We start from the raw sequence: 20,926 nt of genomic DNA on the forward strand, positions 1-20,926 counted from the left end.
CACCGGTAATTGATCACGAGTAATGAATTACATTTATTTCTTTATGTACGCGTCTGCCTACATCATAAAATCCAGGCCAGATTCAATGATGTACACGAGTAGCTGGTGGCGAATGTTCGGGAAGCCTGGCAAATATGCCTGTATTTAAGAACCTCCGTCTCTAGCTGTTTCAAATGTAACACCAACCTACGTCGCGAATGAGTGGGAAACTGCGGAAAGAAATCGCAGTAGACGTATTAGACATTGCAGAATCACAACGCAATTTCAAGTCAAGCTGACTTTCCTTTTCTTTTACAACAGATGAAAAAAGAAATTCAGTTGCCTATTATTAAATCATATACTTGCTGAAAGCGTTGCGCGTATGTGACTGGTTCGTTTGGAACCTTAGACTTATGTAACCCTTTCGAGCAATTGTTAAGGAATATTTACAAAGGGCGCAATTTACTCATACACATTTTACTTGGACAAAAGATGAACATTGTGCCTCCCTTTCCCTCGCCCACTTGTTTTCGCTCAATTAAATGTCGTTTGCGCTAAGAGTTCTCCCAAGGGAGCGGGATGAGTTCTACACTCTTCGTGAAACACAATTATAACCGGGCCCGTATCGCTAGCATAATTTTTTACTGCAAAGGCCGTAATTAGTCCCCGCTCTTCGAACTTAGCCTGCACATTACCATCAAGTGTCCCTTATTCTTCCCAAATATAAACAATGTGCCTCATTTAGTTTCCTGAAGACACTGGAGAAACCGATTATGAAACTCGCATGACTCATAAAAGGCGGAGAGAACGAGGGTTTAGTAATTATTTGCAATGGTTAAAATTAGGCCAAGAATGTGATTATTTCACCACACATGGAACTTAAAATGAACCTCCATTTTCACGTGGTACAAACTTGCTGTAACGAAGATATGATGTGATATAATATTGTAAAACCTAGGTGACAAACGCTGTATGACACCTTCCAGCACATTACTGATCCGATCAGACTCCGGTATGGACGAGCTCGCTTTCTACCATAGGTCCAGAATGTCTTCCATATAACTGTTGAATGATTCAGACGACTGCTGAGAGCGTGCCCGCAAACGCTGCTCGGCGTACAGCTCATGAACAAGAGGCTACCAAATACATTGACGAGGGCGGTCTTGAAGGCGGACCAGTTTAGAAACCTGCTTCTTGGTTGTTATACCATAGGCAGGCGACACCCACGAAGTAGAACAGCACATTATTCAGTTTGGCTGGTTCGTCCCACTAGTTATGCGCGCTGTCCCTCTCGTACCTGGTCCGCCAATCCTCCACATCGGCGTCAGCCGTGCCATTGAAAATGGCAGAGGCGCGGTGACAGCACACACCAGGACACGCAGTTGGGGCAGGAGGAGGTGGTTGCTGGGAGGCGTCCTGGGGCATGGTAGATGGCAGGGTACGGGATCGAGGTCCTAGGGTGGGAGTTTTCAGGGCACAGCGTTCTCCGCCAAATGTGGACAGATGCCAGGGGTGCTCTCCAAGGTGGAGTCCTTGAGCAGCGCAAACAGAGGTTTTCCGTATACGTTGTGGCTTAGGCAAGTCGAACTCTTACGAAAGCCGAGAGTAACTACATCGTGACGGGAAAAGAATGTTTGGCGATCAACTGGGCTCTTGCTAAGTTCCGGCCATGTATGTATGGACGCCAATTTGACGTCGTCACGAACCACCACGCACTTCTTTGGTGGTCGTCACTGAAGGACCCGTCAGGTCACCTAGCCCGTTGGGCACTTCGCCCTGCAGGACTACGGTATTCGTCTGCTCTACCGTAGCGGCCGCCAGAATTCTGACGCCGACGCCCCCTCACGCTCTCACTTGCCCGACGACAATGCCCGCTGCTCCATATCCCAGCTTACCGTTTCTTCCATCGGCCGTCGTACCATCGCTTCCAAGCTGTGCAAGAGTCACTGGATCGCCTCGCTGATAGACTTGCTCTCTGATCCATCGGCACAACCAACCACTGGCGCGTTCCGGCCCTCAAGCGCACCGTTTCGCCACTCGCGACGACCTACTCCACCGACGCAATTACACTGCCCATAGTCGCCAGTGGTTGCTAGTAGTACCGCGCAGTCTGCGTTCTGAAATATGCGTGTCATTCCACTCTGATCTATAATGTGCACTCTCTGGAGTATTCAAAACTTAGCAGCGCATTTGACAGCGGTACTACTGGCGTAGGATGTCCAGCTACGGCCAGAAGTTCATTCGCTCATGCGCCTGTGTTCAGCGCCGGTAATCGTCACCGCACCTCTCACCAGCCGGTGTGAAACCGTTACCTTTCCTACCAGGCCGTTCGGGCACGTCGGCATCGATTTGTATAGGCCAGTACCCCTGACGTCGCTGGTAACCGCTGTGCCATAGTGGCTGTTGACCACCTCTTGCGATACGCCGTAAGTGCCGCCCTCCCAGCGGCTACAGCGCGTGATGTTGCCGCCTTCCTGCTTCGCCAATTCATACTGCGGCATGGTCCCGTACAGGAGTTGTTCCGCGATCGGAGACGTGTCTTCTTGTCGGAAGTCCTCGAAGCCATCCTCAAAGAATGCCACATTGTGCACCGCACAACTACTGCTTACCATGCAGTAGTTGTGCATGGGAAGCACAACTAATGCATGGTAAGAGGAGTTGGTAAAAAGAGGAGTTGCAATGACTTGTCTAAAAGAAGCGCTAAATAAATCTTGCAACCACAAAATAGAAAGCAGATTCAATAACCAAGTTTCAAGGCTACGCCCAGCCGGTTTCCCTTCACTCTTGATCTCTAGCGTTTGCGATAAGCTTCTTCAAAAGATCAAACAGGCAAGAGAGGGCACTGAGAGAGAGAGAGAGAGAACAACTTTAGTGAAAATGCCTGCAGAGTCGGTTAGGCTCCCTCCACGCAGGGAGGACAAGCTTTTACCGCGACGCGGCCACTACGTCAATCTCGTGCATTGTGCTCCTCGAGGGCTTGGTTCCTCGCTACTTCCGCGGATCCGAGAGGGCCGCCGCCCCCTTCCTCGGGGTGCTGCCCCCTTTCTCCTCGGTTTCGCGAGGTCACTGCCTCTCTAGAGCTGCCGAGACCTGCTGGACGGCCTTGAGTTGTGTATCTTGGTCATATATCTTCGTTGCAGCCTCTAGCTGCGGCGGGATCGTCGTTTTCTCGCTGGCTTCTTGTGGATTTATACGACAGTCCCAAAGGATGTGAGCCGCGGTGGCTCTCTTCTTAGCGCACAGTCTACACACGTCACTCGCGTACACGCTCGGACACACGTGTTTAGCTAGCACCGGGGTGAGCAGGGACCCCGTCTGTAATTGCCGGTATAACACTGCCTCCTTCCGGGTAAGCCCCGGGTGAGGTGGCGGCATAGTCTGTCTGTTAAGTCTGTACCACTTCACGATCTCGTTGAAGGCGGTCATCTTGTCCTTGGCACTGCACCGCGACCAACACTCCGAGTCGGCCGTGCTTGCAGCTGCGCGGTTGGTTAGTCCTCGCGCGGCCGAGTTGGCCGTCTCGTTGTGGTTCACGTTCCCGCGTTCCGACACGTCACTGCCCATGTGGGCCGGAAACCACTTGATCACCACAGCGCTTGTGCGTCCGATGTCTTCGGCCTTGCGCAGTATGCGCGCAGCCTCACTACATACCCTACCCTTGGCGTAGTTCTTCACTGCCGTTCTAGAGTCACACAACACTGTAGTGCTTCCGGGGTCGGAGACGGCCAAGGCGATGGCCACCTCCTCCGCCCGGTGCGCCTGTCGAGTCCGGACGCTCGCCGCGGTCTTCGTTGCACCCGTCGATGCCCCGACAGCCACCACCGCGTATGCGTCGCTGCTCCCTCGGTACTCCGCCGCGTCCACGTAAATGGCGCCTTCTTCTCTGGCGTGGAGGTCCACGAGAGCCCTGGCCCTCGCCAACCTCCGCTCCTTGTTATGCTCGGGGTTCACGTTCCTCGGGATCGGGCAGACCCTGAGGTATAGGTACGTCTTTCTGCTGCTCGCCTTCCCTCGGCTCGAGGCCAAGGTCACTAACACAAAAACGCCATTTGATAGGAAGAGATTACATGTGATTCCTTATTGGCACAGGGTGTCCCACAACCTCAAGAAGGTGGCGCAAAGGCACAGTGTTAATCTTCTCTTCAGTGTACCGTGTAAGCTTGCCAAGATATGCCCTATGATGACAAAAGCAAAACCCGAACCATGCTCTAAGAAACATGCAGCGCAGTACACGGCTTGCAAAAGTAATGCCGTATATGAGATACCCCTAAGTTGACAACAGGTTTATATCGGTCAAACCGGACGGTGTTTTAATAAAGGGCGCGTGAGCACAATTGGGCCGTAAATAACAATGCGGGGGGCCATCTGGCAGTACACTGTAAACGTCACAATTGCCGTCCGTATCTTCGCGATACCAGGTTTCTGGCACGATCTAGAGATAGACTAGAACGGGAGATATTACAAGCTTTCTACATTTCAAAGGCCAAGGGCACGTGCACTAGCTGCCCTTCAGTGACGCTTACCGAAAAAGAGATAGCTTTTCTAATGAGATAGGGAGGTCGTCATGTCACGATGGGCCATTCTTGGTTGTATCTATTTAAAGTTCTGTTTCTTGAAAAAGACATTTAGTTGTAAGTAGCGCCTTGTCCGTCGTACATGTTCTTCTTTTAGTCCGCGTCTTCTTAGCGCTCTTTTCTTGAAGTATGCAAAACCAACTCGCCCACATCAAGCTTCTACCGGGAACCCTATGCGGGGAGAGCTGCGTGCTTCACATTGTTATCAGGTGCGCCCTATCACAAAGTATGTGGTTTGGATGCTTGTTTTTTGCTTGTTCTTTATTGAAACGTATGCTGTTCTGTATGTTTGGGCCATATAATGTAAAGCTATTCCAGTATGTTTTTATTCCAATCTCCTGACGTCAAATTTGCGTAACCGCCGACGCAAGCATCGGGCGGTGACCCGCAGGGTTGTCTGAACAGACCTATCAAACGCTCTCCTCGTTTATAGGAGGTCACTTTTGTTTGCTTTAAAAACAAATAGCACTACCTACAGTGAGCGGCTTGTCTTATCTAATCGGCTGACAAGAGGCGAGGAGCACGCTCAAGTGGAGAGGGATTCGTTGGGCCGAGCCAGTGCACTGAAAATCTATAACCGATTGAAGAGGGCGGTGCCAGCGTCTGCGATTGGTCCGCTTTCCCTTACTTGGCTTGAGGTGGCTTGTCGAAAATCGCAGCGGCATGCAATGGAAGGTTAAGAATGCCGCTAATACGGATCCTCCGCAAAAAAGACTTGAAAACCGAGGTCGTAAACGTGCCCAAAGTGCTCGAAAACGTTACACGGCCACGCAAAAAGTTTTACTCTACGCAAATAAACCCATGCTCTCTGGCAGGTACGAACAGCCACTTCCTGAGTGATCGGCGGCAGCCATTTTTATTTCTTCGGAAGGGGGCAGTCTGCAGCTATTCGAAAAAAAATTCAGTTTTATTCTGCTAATTAATGCATCTTTAACGCGTGCACGTCACTTTGATGCGGCGAGCTTTCGCGGTCTTGTGACCTCGCGTGACAGGCAGATGAATTGGGTGAAGCCCAAAAATTTCGGCCAATAGCCAAGGGTTATAGGCTAAAAAGCGTGGAATCAGAAGTGAATATTGTTTTTTGTTTGCTGTCATGATGCATAATCGGTGTGTACGCATCATATCAAATGGGGAGCTATCGCGGTTTTCGTTAAGTCGTGTAACAGACAGGCGAAGTGGGGGGGGGGGTAAAAAGTTTTTGCCCAATCGCGGAAGGCTCATCGAGATGCTAACGCCTTCGTTGTATTATTAGGGGCCCTTTTACGGCGAAGTTTTCTGTGGATGGGATCCCGGAATTTCGTAGTGGCGTAACGTCGACAGAAGCTATCAACAGCAATGACTTATACCCTAAATACAATGCCTCATCCTCCTGTAAACCAGACGCTACAAGCACTCAGCAAGTGAAGCGAAGAATGGATACATTCTTTGGAGTCACGCATACAACATACAAAACAGCATACCTTCCAATAAAGAACAAGCTCAAAACAACCATCCGAACCACATAAGTGATGATAATTATACCATAATAAGCCAACAAACAAAGACACCAAGGACAGCTCAGGGGAAATTACTTGTACCTACTAATTTAAATAAAGAAATTATAAATTAATGGAATTGAATGTAGATGAAAACACAACTTGCCGCAGGTGGCAATCGATCCCACATCCTTCGCAATTCACGTGCGATGCTCTACCAATTGAGCTACCGCGGCGCCGTCTTCCCACCCACTTTCTGTGGTATTTATGCGTTAATATTAGAACTACACCTGGTAGTGTTAGGCAGCGCCACCACTCACAAACTTTGGCGGTTGGTGTGGAACATCCTTCCTGCCGCAGGCGTCACGAGTACGTGATCTTTTTGGGTGAAGGCAACTGGTCTGCCACCTGCGGCGAGTAGTTTCTTCATCCACTCTCAATTCCAATAATTTATAATTTGTTTATTTCAATTAGTAAGTACAAGGAATTTTCCAGGTGTTGTCCTTGGTGTCTTTGTTTGTTGGCTTCTTATGACATCAATAATAAAAAATCGGACCCCTCGGGTAACACCCTTTTTTCTAAGTGATGATAAGGCGCTGCTGCGCCTACATGCAATGCGAAGTACGTAGCGCTACCCGCATACGCTTCCTGGTTAAGGTTATTCTACCGCTAGCTGCCACGGCGGGGACAGCTTGACTGTAGCATCCGAAACAGGGAGTGACGTAACTACACTTTTGTACGTAAAGGGAGAACCCGCCTAGCAACTAATGTGCGTTAAGACAGCGTTATGGCAGGGTACGCGAGGGGGGGGGCGGCGAATTTCTCTTCTGCCTGGTCCACTCTTTCTAGGTGCCGGAAGTAGCTACGCAAGTCGCAGGCCGTTTAAACGTATTAGGCTAATAATTTGGTAAAGTACGTGTTAATGTCGCCACATGAATAATTTCAACCTACGCCGGATAGGGTAATCGTTCTTGTCATTTGCAGCTTCGCTGTCCAACTACCTTCACAGCGTGGATTGGACACAATTTTTCTGGCGATCAACTCAAGCACTGCTCCGCCCTGATGGCGACTTGTAGCAGAGAATACGTACAGAAAGATTCAACGTTGTATGCTTTCCGTAGGCGCTGTTGTTAAAGTCCACAGGCTCTTTCCTTTCCAAGGGCTTGAGGATTGAGTCTCCGTACCACGATATTTGCAACTTTACGTATGCCTCCATCCAGATCCACATGCTGGTCCCAATAGCAAGGAAGATGAGTTTGGCAACACTTGCAGGAATCATTTTGGTTCAAATTTTTCCAGCAATATTAAACCTTGACAGCCTGAAAAGAAAAAAAAACGATAGTTACAGCATTACAGCTGATTAGGTTTTCACACGGTAAGATCACAGGGAAAATGCATATTGTCGGAAACCTTGAAGCGCTGCAACCGTCGCACCCAGGGTTTACGTGCGCCTGTACTCTTCTCAAAATCCTGCCATTTCTTTAGATTAAGCAATTCGGCAGTGTGTTTGTTATGCACTCCATGACCTTACGTATGTGTAACGGCTACGCTGTTCACATTGCGCATAAGCAGAGCTGGATCAGAACCGAATACCTTGCATACAGCCGCGTATCTGAGCGCGGATTCACAAAACTTCTCGTTCGTAAATGCTCTTTGCAACTGTCTTGTCGTCTTCGCCAGTACGCCTAGTATCCGGATTTCCTGCAATCTATTAGTACGAACAATTCTAGAATGAAACCCGCTTGCGCATACAGGCCATCATTTTTGCGCGACTGTTTGCCGGTGCGCTACTCGTTCCGCCAATTCTTTAGAGTCGTGACGCGCTATAAACGGTCTCAACTGCGAAACACAAAGCCGGAACCCCGAAGCCGTCGCGCTGAAATTTGGCATGACACACCCGATCATGCGCTATCGGCATCGTAACCTTCTACCTGGTTCCCAGTGGCCGCAAGTGATTCCTCGTGCGGCATCGGTTAAATTGCAATATAACTTTCGCACGGCACACTGTCAGCTCTGGCAGTTTGATGAGGCGAAGAACGGCAACTATATCCACAATGAATGCGGTGGATCGTTTGACAGGCCACCCCATGGCCGTCGCCTTTGTCATCTATTCGCTCCCTACTGTCCCAATGCTGTTTTGTTTGTTTTTTACATTATTATTCAAGGGCGTCAGTGCATAACTCCTGTCGTTCTTGTCTTGTTCAACATAGTACGTGCCTTCTTGCATGGCGGTACTGAATGGGGGTGCTAGCAAACGTGCTGCAGTCCTACTGGAACTTCTGGCTTGGCATGTCTGTCGCAGGGTGTCCCAGCCCTAACACCCAGCTGACACCCAGTTTCATGCTACTACTTCGCCGCAACGCACACTGGCTGTCTTGCTTCAGGCAGTCGGCGCGCGGAATTTGATAGTGTAACGCGGCCTTCCTCGTATCAAAATGAGGTGAAAATGATGAAATGAAAAAAATCAAAATGAGATGGCCAATGAAATGGAGCGCCAATAAGAAGGGCTCTTTAATGTTTTCTGTTCAGCCATTTACGAGGAGTACCTCATTGCGAAAATTGTGGAACATTGTTGAACGAAACCAACCTATTTGTGCCTTTGGCAATTTATTTCTGAAGAATTCTTTATGGTATTGGCGACCAAATAACTTTATTGTAATATACAGCTCTGAGGCGATGTAGTAAAAAATTACAACAAACAAATCAATAGCACGTTTGTCAAGAAAAAGTGGTCGATTTGGTAGATCTTTGTCCCAATTTGTAACTCTTAAGGGACGTTTTCTCCCCAAAGTTCGCAAAAAAGCGCATCCGGGTATTCAAGACGATCCTTTGTAAGTTCAGTATACCAAGTTGGCAAGCATTAGGCACCGAAATAGATTGTGTGTGTGTGTGTGTGTATATATATATATATATATATATAAAATATGTATAGCAGAAGCATGTTTCGCGTATTTCAGCAAACTTTGACACATCACGTGACATGGGAACTTTTTCGCCGTAATTATTGTAGGAAATCACTCTGAGCAAGCCAGTAAAGTGCCATAATTTTTAAAGGAGAAATCTATGACGGTCAAGCCACTCGTCTGAGACACTTGACGCGGAACGGCCTTAATGAAAATCAAACCAGGGGATATTAGTAGGAAACATGAATGGGCACATGGAGGGATCAAGATGGTATACTGATTACCAGAGCTGACGAAAAATAATTTGCAAATGTATCAAGATACAAATACAGGACACCCAGCCGACAAGTATTTGCGAAAGAGTTACAAGATACTAGCAAACTCATTGTACCTTAAGATACTTCGATACAGCAGTTAATTCCTTATTTAGCTCCATTATAAGCGCCGCTACAAGTTTGCAGGTGTTTACTTGCCAATTTCTTGTTAACTGCTTGCATACGTCGCTACTTTGAAATTTGCTACAATAACACGTGAGAACATTTTTCGACATTGTGACGAGTGATAATTCGCTATTCCGCAACAGTCTATGGGGCCGGCCAGACTTGCATCAGATTAACGTATGACCGCCGCGCAATCGGCGATTTTTCTTTTACGACGCCTTTAGAGCAGGTACGATACACTGCTTTACTGACCAGCCACAAAGTGCTTCAGCGTGTTAGCTTGCTAGGCGCGCGTTTGTACAAGTTCGTGTTTATTCCGCACTTAGCTTTACGGCCTAATATGCATATTAAGCAATTACTAGCTTGCAGGCATTCTACGGACCTAACAACGTTTTTACGCAATACAGCGCTCTATGTATTATTCATTTGTGTGCGTGAGTAAAGGACAGCTAAGGTATCTTAGCGTATCAAGGTACTTAAAGGCGTAAAAGCACCAGAGTGTTGAAAGAACGGAGTTGGTGAGATATGCAATCATTTCGTTTCAAATACGATGTCAATACCTAAATCCTGATCATCATGAACGCGCCAGTATGAGTTTGTAACAATACTCAAAGCGTGCATAATTTTCGGTGAATTTTAATGTTCCACGTGGCTACGTACGCACCACTCCGTATGCCTTGTAAAAAGCTAACTTTGATATTACTTTGTACACTGCAGACCAAGGTAATCTCCTATTTAAGATCATCTGATACGGGGATGTTCGGAGTATAGAAGATTGTAGTTACTATATATACATATATATATATAGTCATATCATGAGAAGCCAACAAACACTGACACCAAGGACAACATAGGGGAAATTACTTGTGTTCAATAAATGAAATAAAGAACCGATAAATAAATGGAAATTAAAGTGGATGAAAAAACAACTTGCCGCAGGTGGGAACCGAACCCACAACCTTCGCATTTCGCGTGCGATGCTCTACCAATTGAGCTACCGCGGCGCTGTTTCCCCATCCACTTTCTTGGGTATTTATGTGTCCTAGTAGAACCCTGGGAGTGTTAGCCAGCGCCATCACTCACATACCTTGGCGGCGGACGTGGAACGTCCTTCTTGCCGCAGGCGTCACGAGAACGTGATCTTTTTGGGTGAAGGCAACTGGTCAATAAACCCACACATGCTACCTGAAGGCATCAATGTTGCCGAATTCGACACCCTCGTTATGTAATAAACGAGAAGAGAGGGGGTTAAACGAGGGTCCCGATTTTTATTAGTCATATCACGAGAAGCCAACAAACACTGACACCAAGGACGATGCTCTACCAGCCTATCAATTGGTAGAGCATCGCACGCGAAATGCGAAGGTTGTGGGTTCGGTTCCCACCTGCGGTAAGTTGTGTTTCATCCACTTTAAGTTCCATTAATTTATCGTTTCTTTATTTCATTTATTAAACACAAGTAATTTCCCCTATGTTGTCCTTGGTGTCAGTGTTTGTTGGCTTCTCATGATATGACTAATAAAAATTGGGACCCTCGGTTAACCCCCTCTCTTCTCGTTTATATATATATATATATATATATATATATATATATATATATATATATATATATATAAATGACTCAGAGTAGTTAAGATGGCTGACCACCAAAAACACGCAGCAACCAGCGCCTCGCGATCTTCTTCTTCCTCTCTTCTTTCATCCTTCCATAACAGGATCCCCGGCCAGAGCCGTCTCGGCGCACGGTAGGCAAGAATTGCGAGCGAAGTATGGCTTCAGCCGCGAAACGTGGCCGACATCAAAAGGCGTCGGACTTGAGGATGCATCAAACTGTAGCGGCGCAATCTCGTAATTTACGTCGTTAACTCGACGTAGGACTTCATAAGGCACTGTGTAGCGAAAGAGAAGCTTCTGGGAGAGGCCAACCCGACGACATGGTTACCAAAGGAGCACCCAAGCACCTGGCGCGAACTTAACATCGCGATGGCACCGGTCATGACGCTAGTTTTGTAGACCCTGCGAGGTTAATAAACGAGATCGGGCGAATTGACGTGTCATGTGAGCCCGATCGATGACTTCACGAGCGTACTCAGTTCCAACACCTGGCAGAGAAGGGAGGAGGTATCAAACGGCAATGTGGGGTCGCGAGCATACAAAAGATAAAAGGGATAATATCCGGCGATGTCATGTTAGAACGAGTTATACGCGAACTTCACGTAGGCAAGCGTGGCGCCCCATTCGAGGTGATCGTTGGAAACGTACATCAGCAGCATCTCTGTGATTGTTCGGTGGAGACGTTCCGTAAGACTGTTCATTTGTGGATGGTAGGCGGTGGACAGCTTGTGCTCAGTGGCACAAGAGCCGAGGAAGTCGTCCACAACTCGAGACAAGAACGAGCGCCCGTGGTCTGTAATAAACTGTCGAGGTGCACCGTGGTGGAGAATGACGTCGCAAGGAGAAAATTGACGACGTCTGTTGCGCAGCTAGTCGGCAACGCCTTTGTTATCGCGTAGCGTCTCCCGTAATCAGTAGCAGCGGCGATCCACTTATTATCTCTAGTCGTCGTCGGAAATGGGCCAAGCAGAGGTCGTGGCCTACGCGAAAGAACGGTTCAGAGGGAACCTTAATTGGATGGAGTCGTACGAAAGGCGGCAAAGGAGGTTTCTTCCGGCGCTGAAACAATTCACAAGTTGCGACATAACGACGCAGGGAGTGGTAGAGACCCGGCCAGCAGAACCGGCGTCGTACGCGGTCGTATGTACGCAAAACGCGAAGGTTTCCCGCTGTTGGCGCATCGTGAAGTTGTTCCAGAGCGACAAATCGCAGATTGCGAGAAAGGACAAGGAGCAACTCAGGGCCGTCAGGGCTCACATTACGTCGGTAGAGGATGCCGTTGTCCAGAACGAACATGCGGCACATGGCGTCCGTGCTGCCAGATTACACTCCTGCGATGATGGACTGTAAGGAGTTGTCGCATTGTTGTTCAGCGCGCATGTCGGTCATGTCAGTAAAAGCCATCACGCAGGTCACCGGATCATGCTCAGCAGGCTCAGGTGAATCCACGGGGTGACGAGAGAGGCAGTCAACGTCCTTGCGCAGACATCCAGACTTATAGTTGACAACAAACGAAAATTCCTGGAGCCGCAAAGCCCAGCGACCAAGCCGTGCTGTCGGGTCCCGGAGGGAAGACAGCCAGCAGAGTGCGTGGTGGCCTGTAACGACTGAAAACGTGCGACCGTAAAAATATGGCCGGAAATTGGCGACAGTCCAAACTAAAGCCAAGCACTCCCGCTCGGTTATGGAGTAATTGCTCTCGGCAGGTGACAGCACGCGGCTGGCGTAAGCTATCACGAACTCAGTACCATTCTGTTGGGCGAGAACAGCGCCGATGCCATGGCCGCTTGCGTCAGTGTGAACTTCGGTCGGTGCAGATGGATCAAAGTGGGCAATTATGGGAGGGGTGGTAAGAAATCTGATGAGAGCGGCGAACGTGTAAGCCTGCTCCGGGCCCCATGAGAATGGCGTGTTGTTCTTTAGAAGGTCTGTCAAAGGCCGAGCAACGTCGGCAAAGCTTTTGACGAAACCGCGAAAGTAAGAACACAGGCTGACGAAGCAGCGCAAGTCAGAAGCAGAATGTTGCACAAGGAAACTGCGTACGGCGTGAACTTTTGCCGGATCTGGTTGGACACCGGATGCGTCAACGAGGTGTCCAACGCAGTAATCTGACGGCGCCCGAATTGACACTTGGAGGAGTTCAGTTGGAGGCCGGCTTTTCAGAAGACCGCAAGAATGGCAGCGAGTCGGGTAAGGTGGCTGCCGACCGCGGGAGAAAAAACAATAACGTCGTCAAGGTAACAGAGACAACTGGTCCATTTGTAGCCTCGCAGAAGAGAGTACATCAAACGTTCAAATGTCGCAGGAGCATTGCATAGGCCAAAAAGCAAGACTTTGAACTGATATAAACGATCCGGCGTGATGAAGGCCGCCTTCCCGCGGGCCATTTCATCGAATGAAATCTGCCAGTAGCTGGATAGAATCATCGATGGATCAGAAGTATTTAGCTCCGTGCAAGCAGTCCAAGGCGTCATCTATGCGTGGTAGTGGGTAGACGACTTTTTGCGGGATCTTGTTTAAGTGGCGATAATCGACGCAAAAACGCCAGGTAACATCTTTTTCGCAAGGACGACAGGCGAAACTTAAGGACTAGCTGATGGCTCGTGACCCCTTTGCGGAGCATTTTTTTCACTTTTGATTGGATCACTCGGCGTTCAGCATGCGATACACGATAGGGAAGCCGACGAATAGGTTTCGTGTCTCCGGTGTTTATACGGTGCTGAACAACAGGGGTTTGGACTAAAGGCATGTCACCGAAATCAAAGATGTCACTGCACGATTGAAGCAGGAGACGTATGTCCGAGGCCTGCGCAGACGTGAGGTCAGGTACAATCATTTTCGCGAACTCATTCGTTAAGGAAGCAGAGCTGTGAGTTGCAATTGGTGCTAATAAACCGCTCTCGGCATTCAGACTCTCAATATAAAATTCAGAACCACTAGAAACATTGCCCAAGAATATGCCGGCCGGAATCACTTGAGGGCACAGGCTGAAATTTAGCGGTAGAACAACGTCGTTATTAGTAAGCGTGACCAGCGTATGTGGAACAGCAACGTCCCGGTTATTAGTAGATATTGCGGAACAGAATAATATACGGATAATGAATACCTTCTTCCACAAGCGGGATAGCCGAAAGTGGACGTGGAGGAGCCCGAACGGCGAGACTAGAAATAAAATAGAATTCATACTCTGCGCTAACCCTGGCATCATGCAACATGTGGACGTGCTCGGCAAGGTGCGCTGCAGTGACCATAGGATGGTAAGAACTCGAGTTAGCCTAGACCTGAGGAGGGAACGGAAGAAACTGGCACATAAGAAGCCGATCAATTAGTTAGCGGTAAGAGGCAAAATAGAGGAATTCCAGATCAAGCTACAGAACAGGTCATCATCATCATCATCATCATCAGCCTGGTTACGCCTACTGCAGGGTAAAGACCTCTCCCATACTTCTCCAACTACCCCGGTCATGTACTAATTGTGGCCATGTTGATCCTCCAAACTTCCTAATCTCATCTGCCCACCTAACTTTCTGTCGCCCCCTGCTACGCTTCCCTTCCCTCGGAATCCAGTCCGTAACCCTTAATGACCATCGGTTATCTTTCCTCCTCATTACATGTCCTGCCCATGCCCATTTCTTTTTCTTGATTTCAACTAAGATGTCATTAACGCGCGTTTGTTCCCTCACCAATTCTGCTCTTTTCTTATCCTTTAACGTTACACCTATCATTCTTCTTTCCATAGCTCGCTGCGTCGTCCTCAATTTAAGTAGAACCCTTTTCGTAAGCCTCCAGGTTTCTGCCCCGTACGTGAGTACTGGTAAGACACAGCCGTTATACACTTTTCTCTTGAGGCATAATGGCAACCTGCTGTTCATGATCCGCGAATGCCTGCCAAACACACCCCAGCCCATTCTTATTCTTGTGATTATTTCACTCTCATGATCCGGATCAGCAGTCACTATCTGTCCTAAGTAGATGTATTCCCTTACCACTTTCAGTGCCTCGCTACCTTTCGTAAACTGCTGTTCCCTCCCGAGACTGTTAAACATTCCTTTAGTTTCCTGCAGATTAATTTTTAGTCCCACTCTTCTGCTCTGCTTCTCCCGGTCAGTGAGCATGCATTGCAGTTGGTCCCCTGAGTTACTAAGCAAGGCAATATCATCAGCGAAGCGCAAGTTACTAAGGTATTCTCCATTTACTCTTATCCCCAATTCTTCCAAATACAGATCTCTGAATACCTCCTGTAAACATTCTGTGAATAGCATTGGAGAGATCGTATCTCCCTACCCGACGCCTTTCTTTATTGGGATTTTGTCGCTTTCTTTATGGAGGACTACGGTGGCTGTGGAGCCGCTATAGATATCTCTCAGCATTTTTACGTACGGCTCGTCTACACCCTGATTCCGCAATGCCTCCGTGACTGCTGAGGTTTCGACTTAATCAAACGCTTTCTCGTAATCAATGAAAGCTATCTATAATGGTTGGTTATATTCCGCACATTTCTCTATAACCTGATTGATAGTGTGAATATGATCTATTGTTGAGTAGCCTTTACGGAATCCTGCCTGGTCCTTTGGTTGACGGAAGTCTAAGGTGTTCCTGATTCTATTTGCAATTACCTTAGTGAATACTTTGTAGGCAACGGACAGTAAGCTGATCGGTGTATAATTTTTCAAGTCTTTGGCGTCCCCTTTCTTATGGATTAGAATTGTGTTAGCGTTCTTCCAAGATTCCGGTACGCTCGAGGTCATGAGGCATTGTGTATACAGGGTGGCCAGTTTTTCTAGAACAATCTGCCCACCGTCCTTCAACAAATCTGCAGTTACCTGATCCTCCCCAGCTGCCTTCCCCCTCTGCATAGCTCCCAAGGCTTTCCTTACTTCTTCCGGCGTTATTTGTGGGATTTAGAATTCCTCTGGACTATTCTCTCTTCCATTATCATTGTGGGTGCCATTCGTACTGTATAAATCTCTATGGATTTCCTCGACCACTTGAACTATCTCATCCATATTAGTAATGATATTGCAGACACGTGGGCTTCAGTGTCTACGAGTGCTTGGACAGGAACGCCGTCTATTTTAACGTCAATTACACTTCTCCTTGTGGGCACAGACAGAGGATTTTCTGCAGTTGTGGGCAATGCAGCACCACCTCCGAGTACTGCATTTCCTAGTTTTCCGAAAGCTTGCGGCCAAAAGCCACAGGGGACGAAAGGCCACGAGGCTGCCGCGAACGGGAGTATGGGCGACGTGTTTGCGGTGAACAACACTGGTGTACGGGCGGCGATGGTGAGCGGCTGTTCCGTGCAGAGTTGTCGGCGCTGTTAGAATCGGTGGTGGGGGAAACATTGCGCGCATTTCCATCAAAACGGCCCACGTCGGTCGGCGTGCGAGGTGTTGACGGCCACGAGTTGCGACAATATCGGGCGACATGACCAATGCGGCGACAGGTGAAACATATCGGCTGGTCGTCCGCGGTTCTCCACTCAGTCGGTTTGAGACAACGCAGAGAAAAGCGTCGCGGTGGAAAGAAAATAGTAGAAGGGCGCTCGTTAGCTATGGGATTGGCGACAGCACACACAGACTGTAAACCAATGTTTTCAAGTTCCTGGCGAACGATGGCGTGTACGAGGGGAACTGAAAATGTGGTAGCATAAGGGCTACGTGAACAGAAAGCTGCGGGTTCCATCGCATCCGTCTAACGTCTAACGATTCGCACAACGTCCTCTGATGGCGACGCATGCTGCTGTGTGGGTTGATCTTCACACGTCGGTGTTGCGGCAGTATTGGAAGGTCTGGCGAGTGGTTGCAAGACGTGCCGGCTTTTGGCCTGCTCGAATTGTCGGCACTCTTTAATGATTGTATCAACTGTAGTGCAGCTCTTGCACATGAGCAGATTAAACGCTTCGTCAGCAATGCCCTTAAGCACGCGTCCGGCCTTCTCAGCTTCTGTCATGTCGTGATCGGCTTTACGACAAAGTGCCGGCACGTAGTGGATGTACATGACATAGGACTCCCTGGGGGATTGGGCACGGGAGGCCAGTTTCTGCTTTGCGGCAATTTTATGGTCGGCTCGTTTGCGAAACAACTCTGTCAATTTCTCTTTGCATTGGTCCCAACTGGTTAGCTCCTTTTCGTGGTTTTCGTACCACACCTTTGCCGTGCCTCTTAGGTAGAACAACAGGTTAGCTAGCATAAGCGTAGGTTCCCATCTGTTCATTCGACTCACGCGTTTGTACGTGGCCACCCCCTCTTCAACGTCGGCGCCATCGGTCCCGCAGTAAGTTCCAGGATCCTTGGGTTGCACAATGACTACCGAAGGTGACACCGACGCAGCATGCGACGGTGACGTAGGAGGCGGCAACGACGTCAATCCCGAGGGATCACCGTCATGCGGAGGTCCGTTTCCAGCCGTGGTACCTCGCACATCCGCCAATATCTTACGGACATTTTGGGAGTATAGAAGATCCTATCTACAATATATATATATATATATATATATATATATATATATATATATATATATATATGCTGTGGGCTCATGGCCGTGGCTCTGAGACACGACACAGAGTGCGGGAGGCATGCAAAGGACAACCTTTACAGTCTGCAGCGCCGACCAAATAAGCCCAAAAACCAGCTTCCTGATCACCGCTCTGCGTGCACGGTTCGCTGCGCGTGGCCCAGGCGCATGAGCCCCGCTACTATGATGATGATGATGTCGGCACAGATGTTCCGCCATGTGGCCGGTGTCCCCATAATATATTATAAAAAAACCAACAACGACACCATGGACAACATAGGTTAAATTACTTGTACTTACTAACCGAATTAAAGAAATCATAAATTGATAGCAATGAAAACGGATGAAGAAACAACTAGCTACAGGTGTGTAGGTTCCAGACCATCGTCATGTAATGAAGGAGAAGAAAGGTAACCGATGGGTCCAAGCTTCATTAATCATGGAATGAGAAGCCAAAAAACAAGGACACGAAGGACAACATAGGGGAAATTACTTGTACTTTGTAATTGAAGTAAAGAAATGATTAAAAATGAAAATGAATGAAAGGAACAACTAACCACAGGTGGGGATTGATCGGGGAACAGGGAAAATCATTTCTGGTTCTTAATTGAATAAGGGACTCACAAATAGAAGAAAACGAAATTGAATTATTCAATCAAAAACTTCAAATAAATTGCTGGATGCTGTCCCTCGTGTCATTGTTTGTGGGCTTCTTATGATATGGCCACACACACACACTATATATATATATATATATATATATATATATATATATATATATACGTATATACGTTTTTCTACGCTATTGCATCCCCTTTATATGTAATCACGAGACAGGCTTCTTACACATCACAGATAATATCTTTTTCGCTTTGACATTCCTAGTGCTAACGCATTAAAAATTTAAGCAAACCGAAGCACTTCTTATGAGTTGGGACTGCGAAAGCATTAATGTCTATTTGAATGCCGCCGTGCGCTACTCCGGGTTATGAAGTCCTCGCTTGGTCCGTTTTGATTTTCCTTTACCGGGGCGCAGTTACAACGCAGGCGAGAGCTTGCGCGGATAACACAGGCTTCCGACAGCAAGAGTAACGTGGTGTCCCGACGATGGCCTCTCTCCTCATGCAATAGCGCGGCAGCAGGTGTTCGTCTTCGCCCGTTCTGCTCCGTCGAGGCTTCGAGCCTCATCATTAGCATCGTATCGCGCCACTTGTCACGCGAGTGAGATGCGCGTGGCGTAGCGTCTATACGTGTGCAGTTTGGGTTGGATTTGCAATTACTACCCCAGGTCGCAAGCCAAGTAGCATGTGCATAGGTAACGGTACAGGTTGTTTGGGTTTTCTATCATGTATGTGGCTCCCACCTACTTTGGGTGATTGGCAAATAAATGAATGGATTGTCTTGACGAAGGAAAACAAGGTTAAGGAGATGTATAGAAATGCGAGAATTAAAAACGTGTATAGCATACTGCATTAGATCCAGCAGGCTAGATGACTGTCACCACCCCGTTACAAAGTGGATGCCAATAAATCATCATCATCAACAGCATCCAAACACATGCCACTCGTCACGCGGTGTGACAAGCACACCGCGTTGCCTCGATTCATGTAACTGTTGCATTGCTGTTGCGCTGTACTAAGCCAGGTGTCCTGACATGTGGCAGTCGCAGGAAGCAGTTGCATGTTGCATATAGTTGAACCTGGTTAACTGAGGCAGGCTAGGTGACTGTCACAGCCCCGTATCGAAGGCGATTCCAAAAGTTAATAGTCACTTTATCATGCGGTAAATAGGATGATAGCGAAAGCCTACGCGCTCACGAGACATTCATTACATTGCTTCAAATTTTCCTTCGAATGCGTTCTCACTTCCTGTTAATTGTTTTCTCCCACCAAATGTTGTCGGTTCTAGTCCCTTAATTAACTATATCCTAATTACCTGCACCTTAGTTAACTTCGCCCTAATAACTACCTAAGGTCGCGCTGACCCTTCTTCTTCGCCTCGGCTTCATGGTTTCTTATACAAAAATTGATGGCCTAATTCACCTTAATTGACACTAAAGGTCGATGATTCGACTTCCACCAAAGCTCGTGGGTTCTCACTTCGCCTTATGTAACACCACAGGCCGTGGCTTCGACCCCCACCGAGGGTCGTAGTTTCGACCACCAATGGTGGCACCATTAATTGTGGTGCCATTGAGCTTCTCTCCCATCAAAGGTCGCACCAACTGTGCTGGGTGTGCCACGCAGGCCTGTGTCTTTTTTGTGGAGGGGGGTGGAGGGGGAGTTCGGATATGCTGTCAGTGCGTCACACTAACAATAAGGGCTCTGTGGCGCTTCTCATTGGTTCCGCTTTGACTGCTCGCAAACTGTCGACGCTGGCGAACAGCGTGAAACAGACATTTTCTTATGCGGAGCTTTCGAACACGGTTTGAGACTTCCTTTAGAGTCATTGGTGAAAATTCCTGCGGCCTATTCTTATCTTAGTTTTTCCAGACGTGGATCTGGACTTCGGAAAAGTCTCAGCATTAAGGGTGCGAAATTGACTCTTCTATTAAAGGTGGAATTCTTCAAGAGCTCGTCGACGGTCATAAGAAAAGTGATCGCTTAAAACCATACAGATAGTATGTTTACGATGTAAAAAAATGGTCAATCTGCTAGTTCAGCGCACGCTTCCGGGATACCAGTGGCAGATGCGAGGGAATCGCAGACAAATATCACGCCTGCAGAAAAAAAAGAACTCCTTTCTTGATTTTGGCTATTTCTTTGCCGTATGTATGTTCACAAAGACAAAAATGCGAATCTATGCAAAACCTCGCGGCTAGTACGGTTCTTCTGAAATGAAATCGGTTAAATTGAAATTAAATTGTGGGATTTTACGTGCCAAAACCACAATCTGATTATGAGAGACGACGTAGTGGGGGACTCTGGAAACTTGGACCACCTATGGTTCTTTAACGTACCTAAATCTAAGAATACGGGCGTTTTCGCATTTCGGCCGCATCGAAATGCGGCCGTCGTGGCCGGTATTCGATCCCGCGACCTCGTCCTTAGCAGCTCAACACCATAGCGACTAAGCAACCGCGGCGGGTAAATGAAATCAGCTGACAGCGCATGTCTTGTCGCCTTTCTTGTCCTTACAAATTCAGCGCTATGGAACCGAGGTGCCTAATTTTTTATTTATCAGATCATAAAACAAGAAGCCAACAAACAATGACACCCAGGACAACATGAGTGAAATTGCTTGTACTTACTAACTGAATTAAAGAAATTATAAATTAATGGAAATGAAAGTGGATGAAAAAAAAAACTGGCCGCAGGTGGGATAGCAACCCACGTCTTCGCAGTATCTGTTGCCGCAGCGCCGACCGTACACAGCACCAGCCTGTGGCAGGTCCGTAAGCCCATATCCGGAAAATTATACGCAGC

At 47.9% G+C, this 20,926-nt stretch overlaps 1 protein-coding gene and 1 non-coding gene across 3 annotated transcripts in view; both read right to left on the reverse strand.

The window, feature by feature from the left end:
• Nucleotides 1-20,926, reverse strand: part of LOC126534403 (epoxide hydrolase 4-like) — a 67,516-nt gene that overhangs the window by 39,122 nt on the left and 7,468 nt on the right. For both annotated transcript variants that reach the window (XM_050181688.3, XM_055072868.2), the window contains exon 2: nucleotides 7,119-7,347. In XM_050181688.3, the coding sequence (XP_050037645.2) occupies nucleotides 7,119-7,307 (189 nt within the window). In that variant the 5' untranslated portion in view covers nucleotides 7,308-7,347. The remainder of the gene's footprint in view (nucleotides 1-7,118; nucleotides 7,348-20,926) is intronic.
• TRNAS-UGA (transfer RNA serine (anticodon UGA)) lies at nucleotides 6,192-6,264 on the reverse strand. The gene has a single exon. It is a non-coding gene; the product is annotated as a tRNA-Ser (tRNA).

This window comes from Dermacentor andersoni, chromosome 7, assembly GCF_023375885.2.
Source record: "Dermacentor andersoni chromosome 7, qqDerAnde1_hic_scaffold, whole genome shotgun sequence".
NCBI lineage: Eukaryota > Metazoa > Arthropoda > Arachnida > Ixodida > Ixodidae > Dermacentor > Dermacentor andersoni.